At 33.7% G+C, this 16,833-nt stretch overlaps 1 protein-coding gene across 7 annotated transcripts in view; it reads left to right on the forward strand.

The window, feature by feature from the left end:
* The window catches only part of Klhl5 (kelch like family member 5), a 68,000-nt gene that overhangs the window by 20,278 nt on the left and 30,889 nt on the right, over positions 1-16,833 (forward strand). For all 7 annotated transcript variants that reach the window (XM_078021197.1, XM_078021198.1, XM_078021199.1 and 4 more), the window contains 3 exons: positions 11,539-11,721; positions 15,033-15,169; positions 15,713-15,909. In XM_078021197.1, the coding sequence (XP_077877323.1) occupies positions 11,539-11,721; positions 15,033-15,169; positions 15,713-15,909 (517 nt within the window). The remainder of the gene's footprint in view (positions 1-11,538; positions 11,722-15,032; positions 15,170-15,712; positions 15,910-16,833) is intronic.

Here is a 16,833-nt window from a genome sequence, read left to right on the forward strand (position 1 = left end):
TAAAGGAATAGGAGCCACTAATATTTTTAATATGGAGATCAGTTGAGCTAATGTGATTTCATTGTTTTGTATTATCTTTGGAGACTTGTTGCCCTAAAGAGAATAACTTATATAATAAAAGGTTCATGGTTTTTCATTTTTGTGGGAAGCTAAAGATTAATCACCATTTCATTTGAAAATCAATATGTCAAGAATATTTAAACAAAATTAGAAAATATGAAGCATTCACCTCTTTGCCAGCATAGATTGTAAAACTCTTAACATGTATTTCCTAGCTGGATAAATTATAATGTGAAAAAAAAACTCATATTCATGTATAATCTTGGAAAGATTGTACACACATTAGTTGCTATTGTTTACTTCCTTACAACAAAGGTAGTTTGCATATCGAATGATTACTAAAATTTAATCTTTCTTTGGTATGCATACTGAAATATCTTGGTGAGCTGTTCATTATGAAAGAAAAAAAACTAAGAGATTGCTATGAGCATTCTTCAAGAATTTAAAATTGATATTTTTATTTACAAGAGCTATAAAATAAAGTGGCATTTAAAAAAGTCTAAAACATTTATTTTTTATTTTTTAAAGTATTGTCCTTTCATCTTTTTTTTAATATCTTCATTTTATTTTTGTGTAGTGCTAAGGATCGAACCAAGTGCCTCACGCATGCCAGGCAAGCGAGCTACCACTTGAGCCACATCCCCAGCCCTCTAAAACACTTATTTAAAAAATGGTAATCAAGAAAATTGATCCGAGTAAGATGAGAGTAGACAGTTCACGTCTTCAGAGACCAAATTTTTCCTAAAATATTATTTCAAAAATAAAATGAACTGAAAGCATCTTTGGTTTCTAGATATAAGGGGAATATGTCAAAGCAATTTTATATACCTGATGGTTTGAAATTTCACTCTTAACATCTTATTGCAAAACAGGAAAAATTTTATATTTTAGAATGTCTTTTGTGTGTATACATGCACCTCTTTCTCTCTCTCTCTTTTTTTTCCCTAGATTAAATACATATAATTCTTATATCTTCCCTCAGTCCTCTAGCTCTAAGTCTTTGACCTTTACATAAAGATACATTTATTTGTCCTCAGCTTTTTGATTAAGTGAGCAGTCAGACTTCTCTAAGTGATTTTCCTTCTACTGTAAACAAGTCAAAGGCTGTCACTGTTAACAGCAAAAGAAGTTTCAATGGCATTCATCAAATTTTTGTATATAACTTGGAAATAATTTTTTTAAATATTTGTAAATAGTGAAATGTATTAAAACATTTGACCATATTATAGATTGACATCTTAAAATATTAAAGCTATAATGGGAAATACATTTGATTTTCTAATTTCTTCTTTTAGCAGTCATAATGTTTACATAGCTCCCAGAACTTAAACTGAAATTTTGAGTAATTAGAGAAAAGGAAAGTAGCTGAGTGATTTTACATACCCAGAATCACAATTCCCTCAGTGGATCTGGACCATTTAAGGCAGGAATTAAGAGGCATCATAGGAGGTAATATGTTTTGTCAGCTATATTCTAGCCACAATGAATATCTGTCTGAGCATTAGACTTCTGGTACTCTGCTGCCATCCATCTGAGTGGTTTAAAATATTCTCACATTTTTAAACTTTGATCTTGGGTCTGTAACCTAGCCATCACTTCTCCATGGGAGCATCTAAGTCATTACTTTGTTATTTAAATATAAATCTTGTTTTTTTATATCACGAGAAATTTTAGATTCTAAATAACAGAACCACTTTTTTTTTTTTGAACAATAGGTTCCTAAGACCATAATTCCAGACAAATTCTTTCCAGAGATAGGAAGATTTTTATGGTGGCCCACCACATGACCATATATAAAGACAGTTTGCACGTTACTTAATTTACTCACATTAAAATTATGTAATTTTTGACATCTTTTAAATTGGGGAAATTTCATTATTTCACATTTTGCTTATGAAGTTATTATGAATTTTGGGCTACTTTTAGTGTGCATAAAATGTTATTGCCCTTTAAGAATATTCAGAAGTAATCAAAGCTAATACTGTGTGCTTCCTGTGAGGCACATAGGAAGTTCAGGGCACTTTAATATATTAACACAATTTTTAGTTGTTACTGCTCTCAACCTAATTCTGATTTTACAGATGAGACAGTTAAGGCACAGAAAGGCTAAGTAACTTGCTCAAGGTTAGTAAGTAAAATGGCTGTATTTTTAAAAATAAAGTATTTTTAGAACAGTTTAAGATTTATAGAAAATTTGCAAACATAGTACAGTGAGTTTCTATATACCCAAACCCACTTTTCCTTATTTTTTATATCTTACATTAATATGGTATATCAGTTTCTATTATTTAGTCAATGTTGATATATTTATTATTTAACTAAAGTCCCATAGATTTCCTTAGTTTCCTACCTAGTGCCCTTTTTCTGTTCCAGGATCTTTTCCCAAATACTACCAATATATTAAGTCACAATGTCTCCTTTGGCTCCTATTAGTTGTGATAGTTTGGCAGACTTTCCTTGTTTTTGATGACTGTGGCAGTTTTGGGAGTTCTGGTCAGGTGTTTTGTAGAATGTCTTACTCAATTGGGATTTGTCTGATGGTTTTCTCATGATTAGACTGGGCTTATGGGTTCTGGCTAAGACTACTAGAGAAATAAAGTAACTTGATTTATCACTGTAGATCCTGACCTTGATCACTTGGGAATAGATTCTTTTCTGTATTTTTTAACCGAATGCTCTGTTACTTACATACAAACAAGTCATTTCTGTGTGACTGTTGTTCACTAATCATAGAGTTCAAATTGGATTAACATATACCTCATTATTCATTCTAACCATTTTCACCTTCTTTCCCCAGCTAATTCTTCATCTGCCTCTTGAGAATGTGAAGCCTGGCTGGGTTACAGGTACAGTCTTTTGACCCAGCCACAACTCTGAATCCACACCCTTTGACCCATCTTACATATTGCTTTCCTGTCTTTCAACTCTAGATATCTGGAACTCTTCTATTCCTTGGTCAACCGATTTGCTTCTCGTGGCCTTATCTTGAAGGCACTTAGGTGTCCTCTTTTCCCAACAGGGTTATGTTCATAATGTCACATTTCTTAAAAGGCTGCTTTTTTTCTTGGCCTCTTTTATGTTGACTCTGGATCTCATTGTTTGATCCAGTCTATTAATTTTGTTCAGTCTTAAATTTATATTCTTTACATTTTCATGTGAAAATTAAATTTGTTTCCAGAAATAGCAAAGTTCAACTATAATAGTTCTTGTATCTGGGAAGAATATATTGCCTTGTCTCCCTTCTCACATATGTGCCCCCCATCAAACCGTGGACTCTCATGAGAATCTGATGTAAGCTCTTCCCCAAAAATATTCTGTGTGTCTTAAATGTTGGTACATAGTTCATGGACCCCCTGAAGCCTATCTCTATGTCATATCAATCATAGTTCTTGGTTTTAAGTAACTGAAATTGATTGGATGATTTAAAAGCAATAGAATTTCTAGGAAAGCTGAAGATTCAGCTTCAGAAAAGGATAGGCACTACAATCACATAATTGGCCTTAGAAAGGCCGTTTTGTTTTTGTTTTTGTTTTTTTTGTACCAGGTATTGAACCCTTAACTATTGAGCCACATCCCCAGCCCTTTTTATATTTTTAGATAAGAGTCTTGCTAACTTGCTGAGGCTGGCTTTGAACTGGTAGTCCTCCTGCTTCAGCCTCCAGAAACCTGAATTATAGGCATGTGTCACCACGCCTAACTCTAACTCTAAATTTTTAAAGCAGAAGAACCTGTCCATGCCACTTATTGTTCACATATTGTTTTCTTTTGCTCCATTTGGAGCTAGGCATGAAAACAATGGTACACCTGTGCACGTTATTTAACTTGAGGAAGTATATGAGCAGGGCATAGGCTAAGGTGATGTATTAGAGATTCAGAAACACAGAGACTTAAATAAAATGTAAGTTCATTTCTGTCTCCTGACAGATGGGCAGGTGGCCCAGGGCAGATAATAGCTGTGCCTCATAAATTAAGAGATGCATATTCCTTCCATTTTTTTTCTCTATCATAGGGTGTTATCCTTTCTGCACGGTCAAAGCTTATCTAGCCCCCTTGTCTGCATTTCAGCCTCAAAGAGAGAAACGGGAGAATATTAAACAAGTGATACAGGCTGCATATATTAGTACTAATTGCATTTCAATGATGAAAACTTAGATGATCACAGCTAGTTACAAGGTAAGCCCCAAAATGTAGTCCTGCCAGGATAACCATGTGACCAGCTAAAACTCATTATTATGGTAGAAATAAAGAATGGATTTGAGATTATAATCAGCAATATGCAAGAAGTAAAAATAAATAGAATTCTTCACACTTCTTTTGGATCTCATTTTCTAAGTGATTTTCCCCATAAAACATAATATAGTTTTATCAAAAATTCATGGGAAGGGGCTGGGGATAGATCTTACTTGGTAGAGTGCTTGTCTCACGTGCACAAGGCTCTGGGTTCAATCCCCAGCATAACAAACAAAACAAAACAAAACAAAACAAAAAAGTCATGGGAATAGGAAAGAGAAGAGTGATCAGATATAACTTTCCTATTATTCATATAAGAATATATGATCAGTGTAATTCCATATCAGGTACAACCACAAGAATGGGAAATTACATTCTACTGCCATCTATAACTTAAAAGAACAATTTTTTAAAAGAAAAATTAAAAAAAAAACTCATCAGAAAATAGAGATAAGTAAAAATGGAAAAATAAAGATCAGTTATTATCCAGTTATCCCAAAATAATAACTGTTAATTTAGGAAAGTATCCTTTTAGTATATTTTTATACATGTATAGTAATAATCTGAATTTTAAAAATAAAAATCTCAATTTTATTGTACATGTAGATCTATTACTTCTTTACCTTAGTGTAGATTTTTGTCTTATAACTATTTTGATCACAAAAAGCAAACCCAAATCAAATAAGCAAAAGCTGGAGGTTTTTTGTTCACATAAGTAAATAAAAATCCAAGGACAGAGCCTACCTAGACATAGCTGGATTCAGATACTTAAATAACACCAGTAATCTATTTTTCTCCCTCTGTAGATTCTGTTTTTCTTTGTCATGGCATTATCTTAGGTAGACTGTCAGCATGGTAGCAAAAATAAATAAATAAATAAAAATTTTAAAAAAATTAGTAGCTCTTAAATTTGCTTTTTATCAACTTAGAACTTCAATGAAAAGAGAAAACTCTTTACAAGTGTGCCATCCAGTCATGAAATGACTCAGACTAGCCCTGTTTAGATCCTGTGCCCACCAGAACCAATCATTATTGCCAAGAGGTATGATGTTATTGGCCAGGCCTGGGTTGCTGGGTCATCTCTTCCCAAGCCATGTGAACTGAGGTGGGGAATGTGTGGTTTCTCAGAAGGTACATACAGGTGAGTTCTGTTACCAAAAGAAGGAATCCAGGATAGGCAGAAACAATTTTGTCACTCAAAACATCTTTCCACCTGATTAAATAACGTATATCCTTGTAAATGACTGCACCATTCTTTCGAGTATTGGTGTGTCATTTGTTCAATCAGTGTTTAGATTGTTCCAATATTTTCCTCTTAGAAAAACCTGTGGTAAATCTTCCCTATTGCTAGATCTTGTACATATAGGTAATTATTTTCTCTGGACAGAGTCCCAGGGGTATGCATGTTTTTTAGGATTCTCAATTTGTATTTTCAAGTCCTTTTAGGAAGATTATACTGTTTTAGTTCTCACCAGCATTGTAGGAAAGTACTCATTGTACCTCCTACAAAGTGATTATCACCTAAGAAAATTTGATTCTTGGAAACATTTAACTCTTCCCCATAGATATCCCGGTCATGGTGCCAGCAAGGAAGAAAACAAACAAACAAACAAACCTTAAATTCCTGAATCCAAACATGTTTATCTTGAGAGGAAGGGATAATCATATTCTTTTTAAGCGAATGCTAGGGATCAAACCCATGTCCTTGTGCATGCTCAGCACTTATTCTAGCTCTGAACTACATCTCCAAACCTTGATGATACTGTTTTTGTCATTTTTCTATGCAATTGGCTTGTCTTTTCCTTGGAGGGGACCACTTTCTTAAAGAGGACAACCCCAATTGCTCTTCTACACTTTCTCACCCATCTAAACTCTAAGACATATTGCAGATTTTACTGCTATTTGTTGTCTTTCCAAATACTGATCCATGTAGATCTTTCCCTGCTGTGTAGTCCTGTAGCAATTACACTCTTGGGGATAAGATGATCAATTAGAGTAATAGTTAGAACTTCTATTTGTATTTAATCTCTTAAATTATTTTTATCTGTATTTAATAATATAAATAGTAATTGAAAAGTGGTATCTACTTCTTTTATAAATAAGTAAATATATTTGAGCACAAGCTTAAAGTATATTTCAAAGGGTATGCATCAAAAAATTTAGAGACTGATAGCCCGTATTGAGTAATTTATATTTTCATTTTATATTTATGGTTTTAAAAAAGACGCAAAAAATTTTGTGATACGGTAATTGCACCTTCACAAAGACATAAATTCTAATTGCCATAAGCTAAGATGCAGGAGTAAATCACTTACCTAGGGAGTAAGCCAAACAGACCATTTGGAGTTTCAGTGTACCTTTTTTACTACTCAGAATTATATGTAATATAATGCTTGTGAAGTAATTGTTAAAACTTCATTAGAAAAATTACTCCATTAAGAAATCCTTGCCGGCCCTGGTAGCACACACCTGTAATCTCAACAGCTCAGGAGGCTGAGACAGGAGGATCCATCCTCGGCGATGGTGAGGCACTTAGCAACTCAGTGAGACCCTGTCAATAAAAAAAATACAAAATAAAGCTAGGGATGTGGCTCAGTGGTTGAGTGTCCCTGGGTTCAATCCCCAGTACGAACGAACGAAAGAAAGAGAGAAAGAGAGAAAGAAATCCTAATGCAAATTCTTATGATAGAATCAAAAAACCTAGTATAACAGAAAAAAAAAAGGTGGGGGGCGGGGGGGGGTGTGGGAGGGAAGAGCCAGTCCTGGTGGTGTATATACCTTTTTAACTCCAGCCACTTGTGAGGCAAGAGGATCGAAAGCTTGAGACCAGCCTGGGCAATTTAGCAAGATCCTGTCTCAAAAAATAAAAAATTGGGGGCAGGGGGCTGGGGGATATAGCCCAGTGAAAGAACACTTTCCTGGCATGCACAGGCCCTGAGCTGAATCAAAAGTACAGATTCAGGGGGTGGGGAGGCGGGGACCTGATAATACTAAGGATCATTTATTTTTTCCTTTCTTTCTTTGTTTTTGGTATTGAGGGAAGAACCAAGGGTCACTCAACCACTGAGCTACATCCCCAGCCCCTTTTAAAACTTCGTTTTGAAACAAGTTCTCATTAAGTTGTCCAGGCAAGTCTCAAACTTTTGATCCTCCTGCCTCAGCCTCTCAAATAGCTGGGATGATAGGCATACACCACTGTGCCCAGGTCTGGGGATCAGTTTTTTAAAAAGCCAACAAAACAAATAATATCATATAAAGATAAAAGTCTGAAATCATAGACCTTTCCACTGAAAAGCAAGGATCTTCTAACAGTAGCTTACTTTGTGTACTTACTCTGTGCTAGAGCCATGCATGAATTATTTCATTTTATAGATCTCTCATGAAGGATTCCCTAAAAGAAAATACTATGCATTACTTATCCCCATTCTGTTGAAGAAGGTAAGCATTTAACTTCTCTAAAGAAGTTAAATAACTTGTCCACGGTGATACATAATGAGTGATAGAGTGAGAGGCGAACCTAGATCTGTAAGACTAGGGCAGCATTGTGCAGAACTTTATGTATTGATGGGAATGTTCCATGTATTTGTCATCCAGTTTGGTAGCCTCTAGTGTCATGGGACTTTTGAGCATTTAAAACATGACTAGTCTAAGTAAAGAACTGAATTTTTAATTTTATTAGACTAGTATTTGCTAATAATTAAAATAGATCCATGGGCTAGTAACTGCTGTATTACATAACACTGCTCTAGAACCTTCCTAAAATGCTCTTAATTACTTGCCAACACCTATCCAATTCAATCCTCCAAACTAAAGCACATAGAACAAAAAAGAGTAAGGAAGTATTCACATTGTCAGCTACACAGAACCAGAGAATTAAAAGCAATTTGATTAGCCAGGGTTAGGGATGTGATCTGTCATGGAAACCTGAGATTCTTTGCTCTCTTATTCCTAGCCAAGAAGCAGTCACAGGATGATGAACTTTGGTCTAAAATCCTTAATTCCAATGTCTTTTTTTCCCCTTTTGAATTACCATTCATATAAAATCATTCTCCTTTTACACCCTTAGTCCTTGTGCCCACTGCCTTAGTATAAAGGTAAACAGGAATTCCCATTCCTTTGTTTGCACTTTAACCACCCACAATACTTCCTGACCCTAGCTTTGTAACCTGCTCCTGATGTTTTCGTGGTCAGTCACTTTGGCCATTTGAGGCCTCAAATTTTCTCATCTGCAAAATAAGAAAGTTGGATTAAATGAGTAGGTTTCTTCTAGTTGTAAAAATTCTGTATGCAGTTGCTTCAATGACTGTAGCTTAATGTCCTATAGTTGTATGGATGTGTAGTCAATTTTTTTAAAGTAAATTCTCGTGTTGTTAAAATTCTATGTGCAAAGTCCCAAATGTCTTTAAAAAAAAAAAAAAAAACTACTGCTAGAAAGCTCTATAGCTCTTCAAGTCTACTGAATAGCTCTGTTTCATTCTCCTTTATGCTCATTTTGTAAACAATGGCTTTACTTTTCAGTAGCTACAAATCAGAAGCCTGCACTTCTTTGGGGCCTCATTTGAAGCCTTGGAAGTGATTACTATATTCAAAAACCTTAGTGAATTGATTGTCACATTTAAATAACAAGTTCATTAAACATGTGATGGCGGTTGAAGACTCAACAGCAAATAAAGAAGTTTGAAATGTTGTTTTGGAAGCATAGATTTTTTTTTTGTTAATGTTTATGTATATTAACAGTTACGATATTTTACCTATATGTTCATTTGGAAAAGAACAAATACTCCAATAAATTCTACTAATTCATTTAAAATATTTTACTCAAGCAATTTCAGTTTGCATATGTTTGAAGTAAAGTATCCATTATGTAAATCAATAAGTTGAACTGCAGGTTCATCACATACTAATTTTTGTAACAGCCATTTCTTGACTAAATTGTACACCAGTGAAATTTGGCCTTTAATAGATGTTAGGGTCACCTGTGGGGATCTTGAAAAATGCAGTGTTCAAGTCTCATCTCAAACCTTGTGACAGTCTCAGAGAGGAAGGGATTGAATGTGAATGTTTCCCAGATTGTCCTAATTTTTTTCAGGTTCTATACAAAACACTCTGAAAATTCTTGGCAAGAAAGAATTGTTCTCTTTTATTGATTGGGCTTATACCAACATCAGATTTAGCCTGTAATAACTTAGTATAGTATTATGAAGTTTTTTCAGTCTTTCAAAATTTAGCATTAATTAGTGTTTGTATTTGGTTGATCACAATTCACTCAGAAAACATTTACCCAATTGAATGCTTAGTCATTACTGATAACATGAAATATAAGAAATGTAAAATATAGGAACCGTAAGAAACAAGTACCTGATTTATTTACTTGACTGGGTGATTAAAATAATTTATGACTTACAAAAATTTAAAATTGTAATTTTGTCTCATTCTCAGATTATTAATACTCTTATAGTTATTTATTGGTGCTTTCTCAATATAAAACTTCATTTTACTAATAAAGCATTTTAAATCTTCAAATTATTATTATCAAACCACCATTATTTATTTTTCCCTAGGTTTTAAAAATATTTCTAATCTGCATTTATATAAATAACTTGTAATTCTACATTCTTCATTCCAAATTTAAAATGATGATGTTCTTAAGTGGAAGTTTGAGTACGTACTTTACTGGATCATACCAATAACATTCATAGTATATAACACATATCTTCTAGATCATATGTATTATCCTCTAATGGTCTGCACTCATGTGTGTTGGAGATCAAATCCAGGGCCTCACACATGCTAAGCACATGTTCTACCACTGAGCTACAACCCCAATCTCCCAAGAGTATTTTTTAGTGCCTGTATTTACAGGCACTAAAAACTGCATTGCACTGGGAGGATTTAGGCAGCAATGTTTATTATAGAGTACTGTAAACTTCAGAAATAGATAAATCTCAGTCCAGTGTTTTTGTGAGTATAATCTGAATGTTCTTGCTTGAGTACCCTTTTGTTTATTTGACCTCTTCTTTTACCTAAGTCCTCAGTCTTCTCCATTCAACCCATGGATAGGGAAAGTACAGGAAAACCATACCTGCTCTCAACCACTTTAGCTAAGGTGAACTATATGAAGTAATAGTTTATTTCTATCATAAAGCCACCTTTTCTCCAAAAGAGGCTGAAAAATGTCATGTAGCCGTATTCCCAGGAAAAAAGGAAAAAAGATTTCAGTAAACACAGCAAAGGCTCTGCAACGTCCTTGTCTCTGCCATGAAAAACTCTATTACTTTTGACAAGGCACTCAATTTCCTTCAATTCTCTTTACTTTAGAAAGTAAGAGATCCAATGACTTTCTCTTTTTTTTTGATAACATTATTAGATGCTTTTATTAAGAAAATTCTCTTAAAATATGGTGAGGCTTGATTCAATAAAACATTCATCAGAATCACAAGTTTCTTTTAAGATCTGATCAGAAATGAGAATTAAATTATGGCACAGTCAGTGACTTTTAGTGAATTGCATAACCAACAGATATTGATGACTTGATTTAAATGATGTTGGAGAGTGGATGGGGGTAGAGCATGTGGATTCAGATTTCCTTCCTAGTCCTGAACAGTTCACTACCCATCAGTAAATCAGATAAAAACTTAGAACTCATACCTCTTCGAACTATAATTTGGAAATTTCAAATCATTTTTTGGACATCTGGAATCAGGCCTTCAGGTTATTTTAATCTAATTCAACTTACTTAATATACATTTATAGGTTACCTGGGCTTTTAAGGACTGGTCAGAGAATCAAAGGAATTATTTATAACTTTTATGACAGTGTGTTTTATAAATTAACTGTGGCTTATAACTCCTTTTTAAAGAAAAGATGACTTGGACTTTTATTTCCAAAATAGTTTAATTGCTTTCTTGCCTTCAAAGATAGGAAGAGTGAACAGTTACATCTTTAAATATAATGTTAGGAACCCAGCTGTCAATATGAATATAGCTTGGCTCTTCCTAAGCAGAGATGTTAGGTTTTTAAAAATGAGACCTCATAAATAGGTACTACAAAGAGTATGTGTAGCTATTAATTAACAGATGTCATATTCACTCATAGTAACTTGAGCTATCATTGATTTTAAAAAATAATAGATTAAAATTGAAAGCATTGATTTGTTTTATTACATTTGAAGTATTTAAAAGGATATAATAGGAAAGATCTTTTTAAGTGATAGTGATATTTTAAAATGTGCATTTTCTTTCTTTTCAGGACTTCTAATAGTAGTCAGACATTATCATCCTGCCATACTATGGAGCCATGTTCATCAGATGAATTTTTTCAAGCCCTTAATCATGCTGAGCAAACATTTAAAAAAATGGAAAACTATTTGAGACATAAACAGTTATGTGATGTAATTTTAGTTGCTGGTGATCGCAGAATTCCAGCTCACAGGTAATTGTTTTCTAAAGTTGTATGTGTGAAATATTTCCTAGGTAATTTTGTTATGTATGGCGAGGTAACATAATGCATTTGACCATTATGCTTTTGAAAAGGGGTAGATCTCAGGGGACTTCCACAAAGAAAACAGTGCATATAGAAATTATTATACATTGAATGATCCTAAAAGGCTCATTTTCCCTTTTTAGAAGTATACACACACAAAACAAAACAAAATAAAAAAAAAAAAAAAAAACACAGTGGCCTTAGACAAGTCAATATTGTCCGGTATAGATTTCAGCTACTACAAACAACTTTCTTCCACAGTTATTAAATACTTTCAGTAAATTCAGGGGAAATTAGAGTTTATGGGTATTTAGGAAAAAGAAAAACTGGTAGAATAGAGTTGCTAGAAGTGTTAATAATTGTTAAGTTTTTTTGTTTGTTTTTGGTGGTATGGGTTGAACCCAGGGCCTTATGCATGCTAACCATGTGCCATACCACTGAGCTACACACCTGTATCCCTAACAGTTTTTTAAAAACTACATGTATCCTAACTTCTATTTGCTGATCTCTTAAGAAATATGAAAAGTAGTACTGGGGGCGGGGGGCAGGAGCCTTTAACAAATGATAAATCATTTCATTTTCTTCTGATAATTTCATATTCATTCAATTATTCATTGTTGATCATCACTGTGATCCCAAATGATTTTTTATGCCTTTCAAAACTAATTAACAAACACTCTGTTCCAAAGAGTTTTTTAAAAAAAATCTTCCAAAATAGAAGTAAAACAAGAATGGGCTTTGTCTTATAGTTGTCAATTTTGTGTACATTTACTGAGCTAATACTATTTACTAATGACAGAGCATCCTATTAAGAGCATGAGTTTATGCTCATATTAAAGATATTTCAATCTGATTTCCTGGAGATATCTCAAAGTTTGTAGTATTTCCTGAACTGAACACATTACCAGATTACCTGACATACTCATGTTAGCCATCTCACTTACAGGAGCCTCCTAACTGGTATCTCTGCTTAACACCTTTACCCTACATTGTTTTCAACACAGCCATTTGAGTGATCCTCTAAAATGGAACTCGGATCCAGTCACTCTGACCAAACCTCTCAATGATTTATGTTACTGAGTATGAAAGCCAAAGTACATTTAGTGACCTGTGTGACCCAGCCTGCCATTTCCTAAGGTTCTGTGCCACTGTTCTCCTTGCTTACTCTGCAAGAACCACACTAATAGCTCTATAATTTCTTATATGTGCCAGTAATGACACTTCTGTCTTTGGACTTTTGTATTGGCTGCACCTTCTGCCCAAATGCTGTTCATAGATACTGTGACTAAGTAGCTTATTAGGTTATTTTTAAAAATGATAAACAGAAAATAACTTTCTCAAAGTCTTTGCCAAATATCACCTTCCAGTGAGAGCAACTGTTAAACTCACCATATATTCTCCATTTGTCTTTGCGCTACTTTCCCCCCATAGTACTTATCACCTTTTTGTTTACTATCACATAAGGTGCTACTCTTCATTGTTTCTCTCCTTTACTTCTAAAATGTAAGACTACATAAAGAAAAGTCTTTTTTTCTGTCTGGTGTACTGCTGTATCTCAAGTATCTAGAAGAGCACTCATTAATTGTTAGGTGCACATCAATATTTGTTCAGCAAATGACTGAATGAATAGGTAATTCTATGAAGAAGGAATCTGAATGGCTAGTAAATATTTGAAAATATCTGCACCAATTATTAGGGGAATGAAAATTAAAACAGCAAGATTGTATATTTAAAATTGTGCAGATGACCAAAAATTTTAACATCTGACAATATTATGGAGAAACATTAGCTCTTATATAATACTAGTCGGGGTCTAAATTGGTACAGTATCTTAAAAGAGTCATTTGACAAACCTTATAACTCAGTTCAGTTCTAAGGAAGCAGAAGAATGGAATTAGAGAGGGACACAAATAATTTGTATTATTATTTTTACTTCTTTAAAAAATGGGTAAAGGGCCAGGTACAGGGGTGCATAACTATAATCCCAGTGGCTCAGGAGATAAGGCAGGAGAATGGCGAGTTCAAAGGCAGCCTCAGCAACTAGTCAAGACCCTAAGCAACTTAGCAAGACCCTGATTCAAAATAAAATATAAGGCCTGAGGTTGTGGCTCAGTGGTAGAGTGCTCGTCTAGCACATGCGAGGCCCTGGGTTCAATCCTCAGCACCACATAAAAATAAATAAAGAAAGATATTGTGTCCAACTACAACTAAAAAATAAAATATATTTTTTAAATAAAATATATAAAAAAGAGTGGGGATATAACTCAATGGTTAAGCACCCATGGGTTCAACACCTAATACCAAAAATAAAAAAGAATAAAGGGACTAGAGATGTGGCTCTGAGGTAAAGAGCTTGCCTCCCCAGTGCAAAGCTCTAGGTTTGGTCCCCAGCATTGCAAAAAACAAAATAAATAAATATAATGTAAATCTGTGTAAGCATGCTCACATAAAAATATCTTCAAGACATATAATCAAGTGAAAAAAATGCATGTTTCAAAAATACATATATTTGTAACTACTTTTATTTTTATTGACTGTCAAAAATCTTGCTGAGTCACAGCTACTCAGGAGGCTAAGGTAGAATTGCCAATTCAAGACAAGCCTGGGCAACTTGGCAAGACACTGTCCCAAAATAAAATTTAACAATGGCACTTGCCTAGCATGTGAAAGACTCTGGTTTCAATCCCCAGAACCACCCTCCCCCCCCAAAAAAAAAAAATCCACAGAAACAGGCCATATGTTATTATGTTTTATAACAAAATATTATAGTTTCATAGTACTAATAACATAAGTATTACAATAATATAGGTACAATGTACTATGATTATAAAAGTGTTATAAAAGTTAAAAGTAACTTGCTAAAACCATTTTTAACTGTTTCCTATATATTCATTCCTTCTACCATAATTTTTTTTAAAAGATAGCTTAGATTATTTTAAAAAAATGATAAAAAGTAACATTTTTTCTTTTATATATGTAGTTGATTTAATGCTATGGGCTTGTGGCTTGTTTTCTGGATGTTATAAAGTTGTATTTGAGTGGTAAGCAGGTAAATCATTTACCTCAGCAGAAAATTTTCATAATGGTAATTTGTTATTCAAAGGAAGGAAGTAGAGCATAAAGCAATTTGTCAAACTTAAAATGCATTTCCCAGTACCATGTACTTTCTATGGGTAACAAATTTTTTGAAAAAGATGAAGCATTTATTAAAGAACATCAGATTTAATACGCTCATTGATTTTTTTTTTCCTAATCCTCAGATTGGTGCTCTCCTCTGTCTCTGATTATTTTGCTGCCATGTTTACTAATGATGTCAGAGAAGCAAGACAAGAAGAAATAAAAATGGAAGGTGTAGAACCAAACTCGTTGTGGTCCTTGATTCAGTATGCATATACAGGTAATAAGTCTGAAAATGTAAATAAAACCCCTTAATTTTGTGTTATATTATTAGATTCCAGATTTCCAGACTCATTAAAATATGTCTGGCTAACCGTTAATTCTGCTATTGTCATTACCATCTTGATAATACCTCACATAGGTTAAAAATCTCCATGTTAAACCTTTAAAGTACATCATAATGAAGCTTTTGAATGGTATTTTAAAATATTAATATAATAATTAGATAGATTATGTAATTAGTGAAAATTTTGCACTTAAAATTGGAGAGTTATATAGAACTGATGTTACAAATATGTCATTTTAGAAATTCTGAAAATAAGACATTAGTTTTTCTTTTTATTTTTTAATAGAGATCACAAAGAGCTAATAATTTTCCCCCACATTCATTACTTTTTATCTTATTTTTTAATGTCTTATATTTTGTAGGTTTGTAATACATGTAATGAGCTCTTATTTCAAAATATTACTACTAACATCAATTATTTTATAAAATAAGATTCATGTATTTCCCTAGTTAATGGAATTTCTTTTTATCATTAAGGCCGCCTTGAATTAAAAGAAGATAATATTGAATGCCTGTTATCTACAGCTTGCCTTCTTCAGCTTTCACAGGTTGTGGAAGCATGCTGTAAGTTTTTAATGAAACAGCTTCACCCGTCCAACTGTCTTGGAATCCGTTCTTTTGCTGATGCCCAGGGTTGTACAGATTTGCATAAAGTGGCTCACAATTACACTATGGTATGTATTTGAAGAGGAGGCAGGCATATCCTCTTTGCCTTATTCCTTATTGTTGAAGGCTAATTTACATATTGGCTTTGTCATGAGTCTTGAGGTTCAGGTTCATGGTCTAGCATGTCATATTTTCATTGAATTTTGAGGAGAAAACACAAAGTAATATTTTTGGATGGAGGAGCCAGGCCCTAAGTTAATATAGTCACTAAGAAGCAGAGTGGTGTCCTAGTTCAATATTTTCAGACCTGCTGCTTTTTAAATCCAGACTTTCACAAATATTTTACTTTATAGCACATGGATGCATTTCAGAATTGTCCACATATTCACTGCCAGAAATCAGTGATAGTGGTTATAATGTATTGGGACAGTACTAATATAAATGATGAGAAGATGAATAGGACACTTTTTAAGAATGAATCTGATTACTTACAAGAAGTGTTTTTGTTTATTTGTTTGTTTATTTGCTTTTAAACAAACAAATAAACAAAAACACTTCTGGTACTCAGAATTGAACCCACAGTTGCTCTACCACTGAGCTACATTCCTAAGTTCTCACTAAGTTGCTTAGAGTCTCATTAAGTTGCTGAGGCTGGCTTGAACTTTCAATCCTCCTGCCTCAACCTCCCAAGCCTTAGGAATTACGGGCATACACCACTGCACCCAACTAACAAGAACTGTTTATAGACTTGATTTAAATGCTTCAGTTAGAGCAATTGACTTCTAAGAGAAGAAATAATGTGAATATTCACATACATGTAAGCAGCTATCCACATTACTAATTTTATCAGCATTTAGGAAATGCCATTTTGTCTACCCTCTCCTCCATCCTTCATGCTTCCATTGAGTTGTTTGTTTTATGTAGAGATTGGCATTGCTTTAGGAAGCTTCCATTAGAGATACAGAGATTTGGAGAAATAAGAATAGGGTATT

The sequence above is a fragment of the Ictidomys tridecemlineatus genome, chromosome 9 (assembly GCF_052094955.1).
Source record: "Ictidomys tridecemlineatus isolate mIctTri1 chromosome 9, mIctTri1.hap1, whole genome shotgun sequence".
Classification (NCBI taxonomy): Eukaryota; Metazoa; Chordata; class Mammalia; order Rodentia; family Sciuridae; genus Ictidomys; species Ictidomys tridecemlineatus.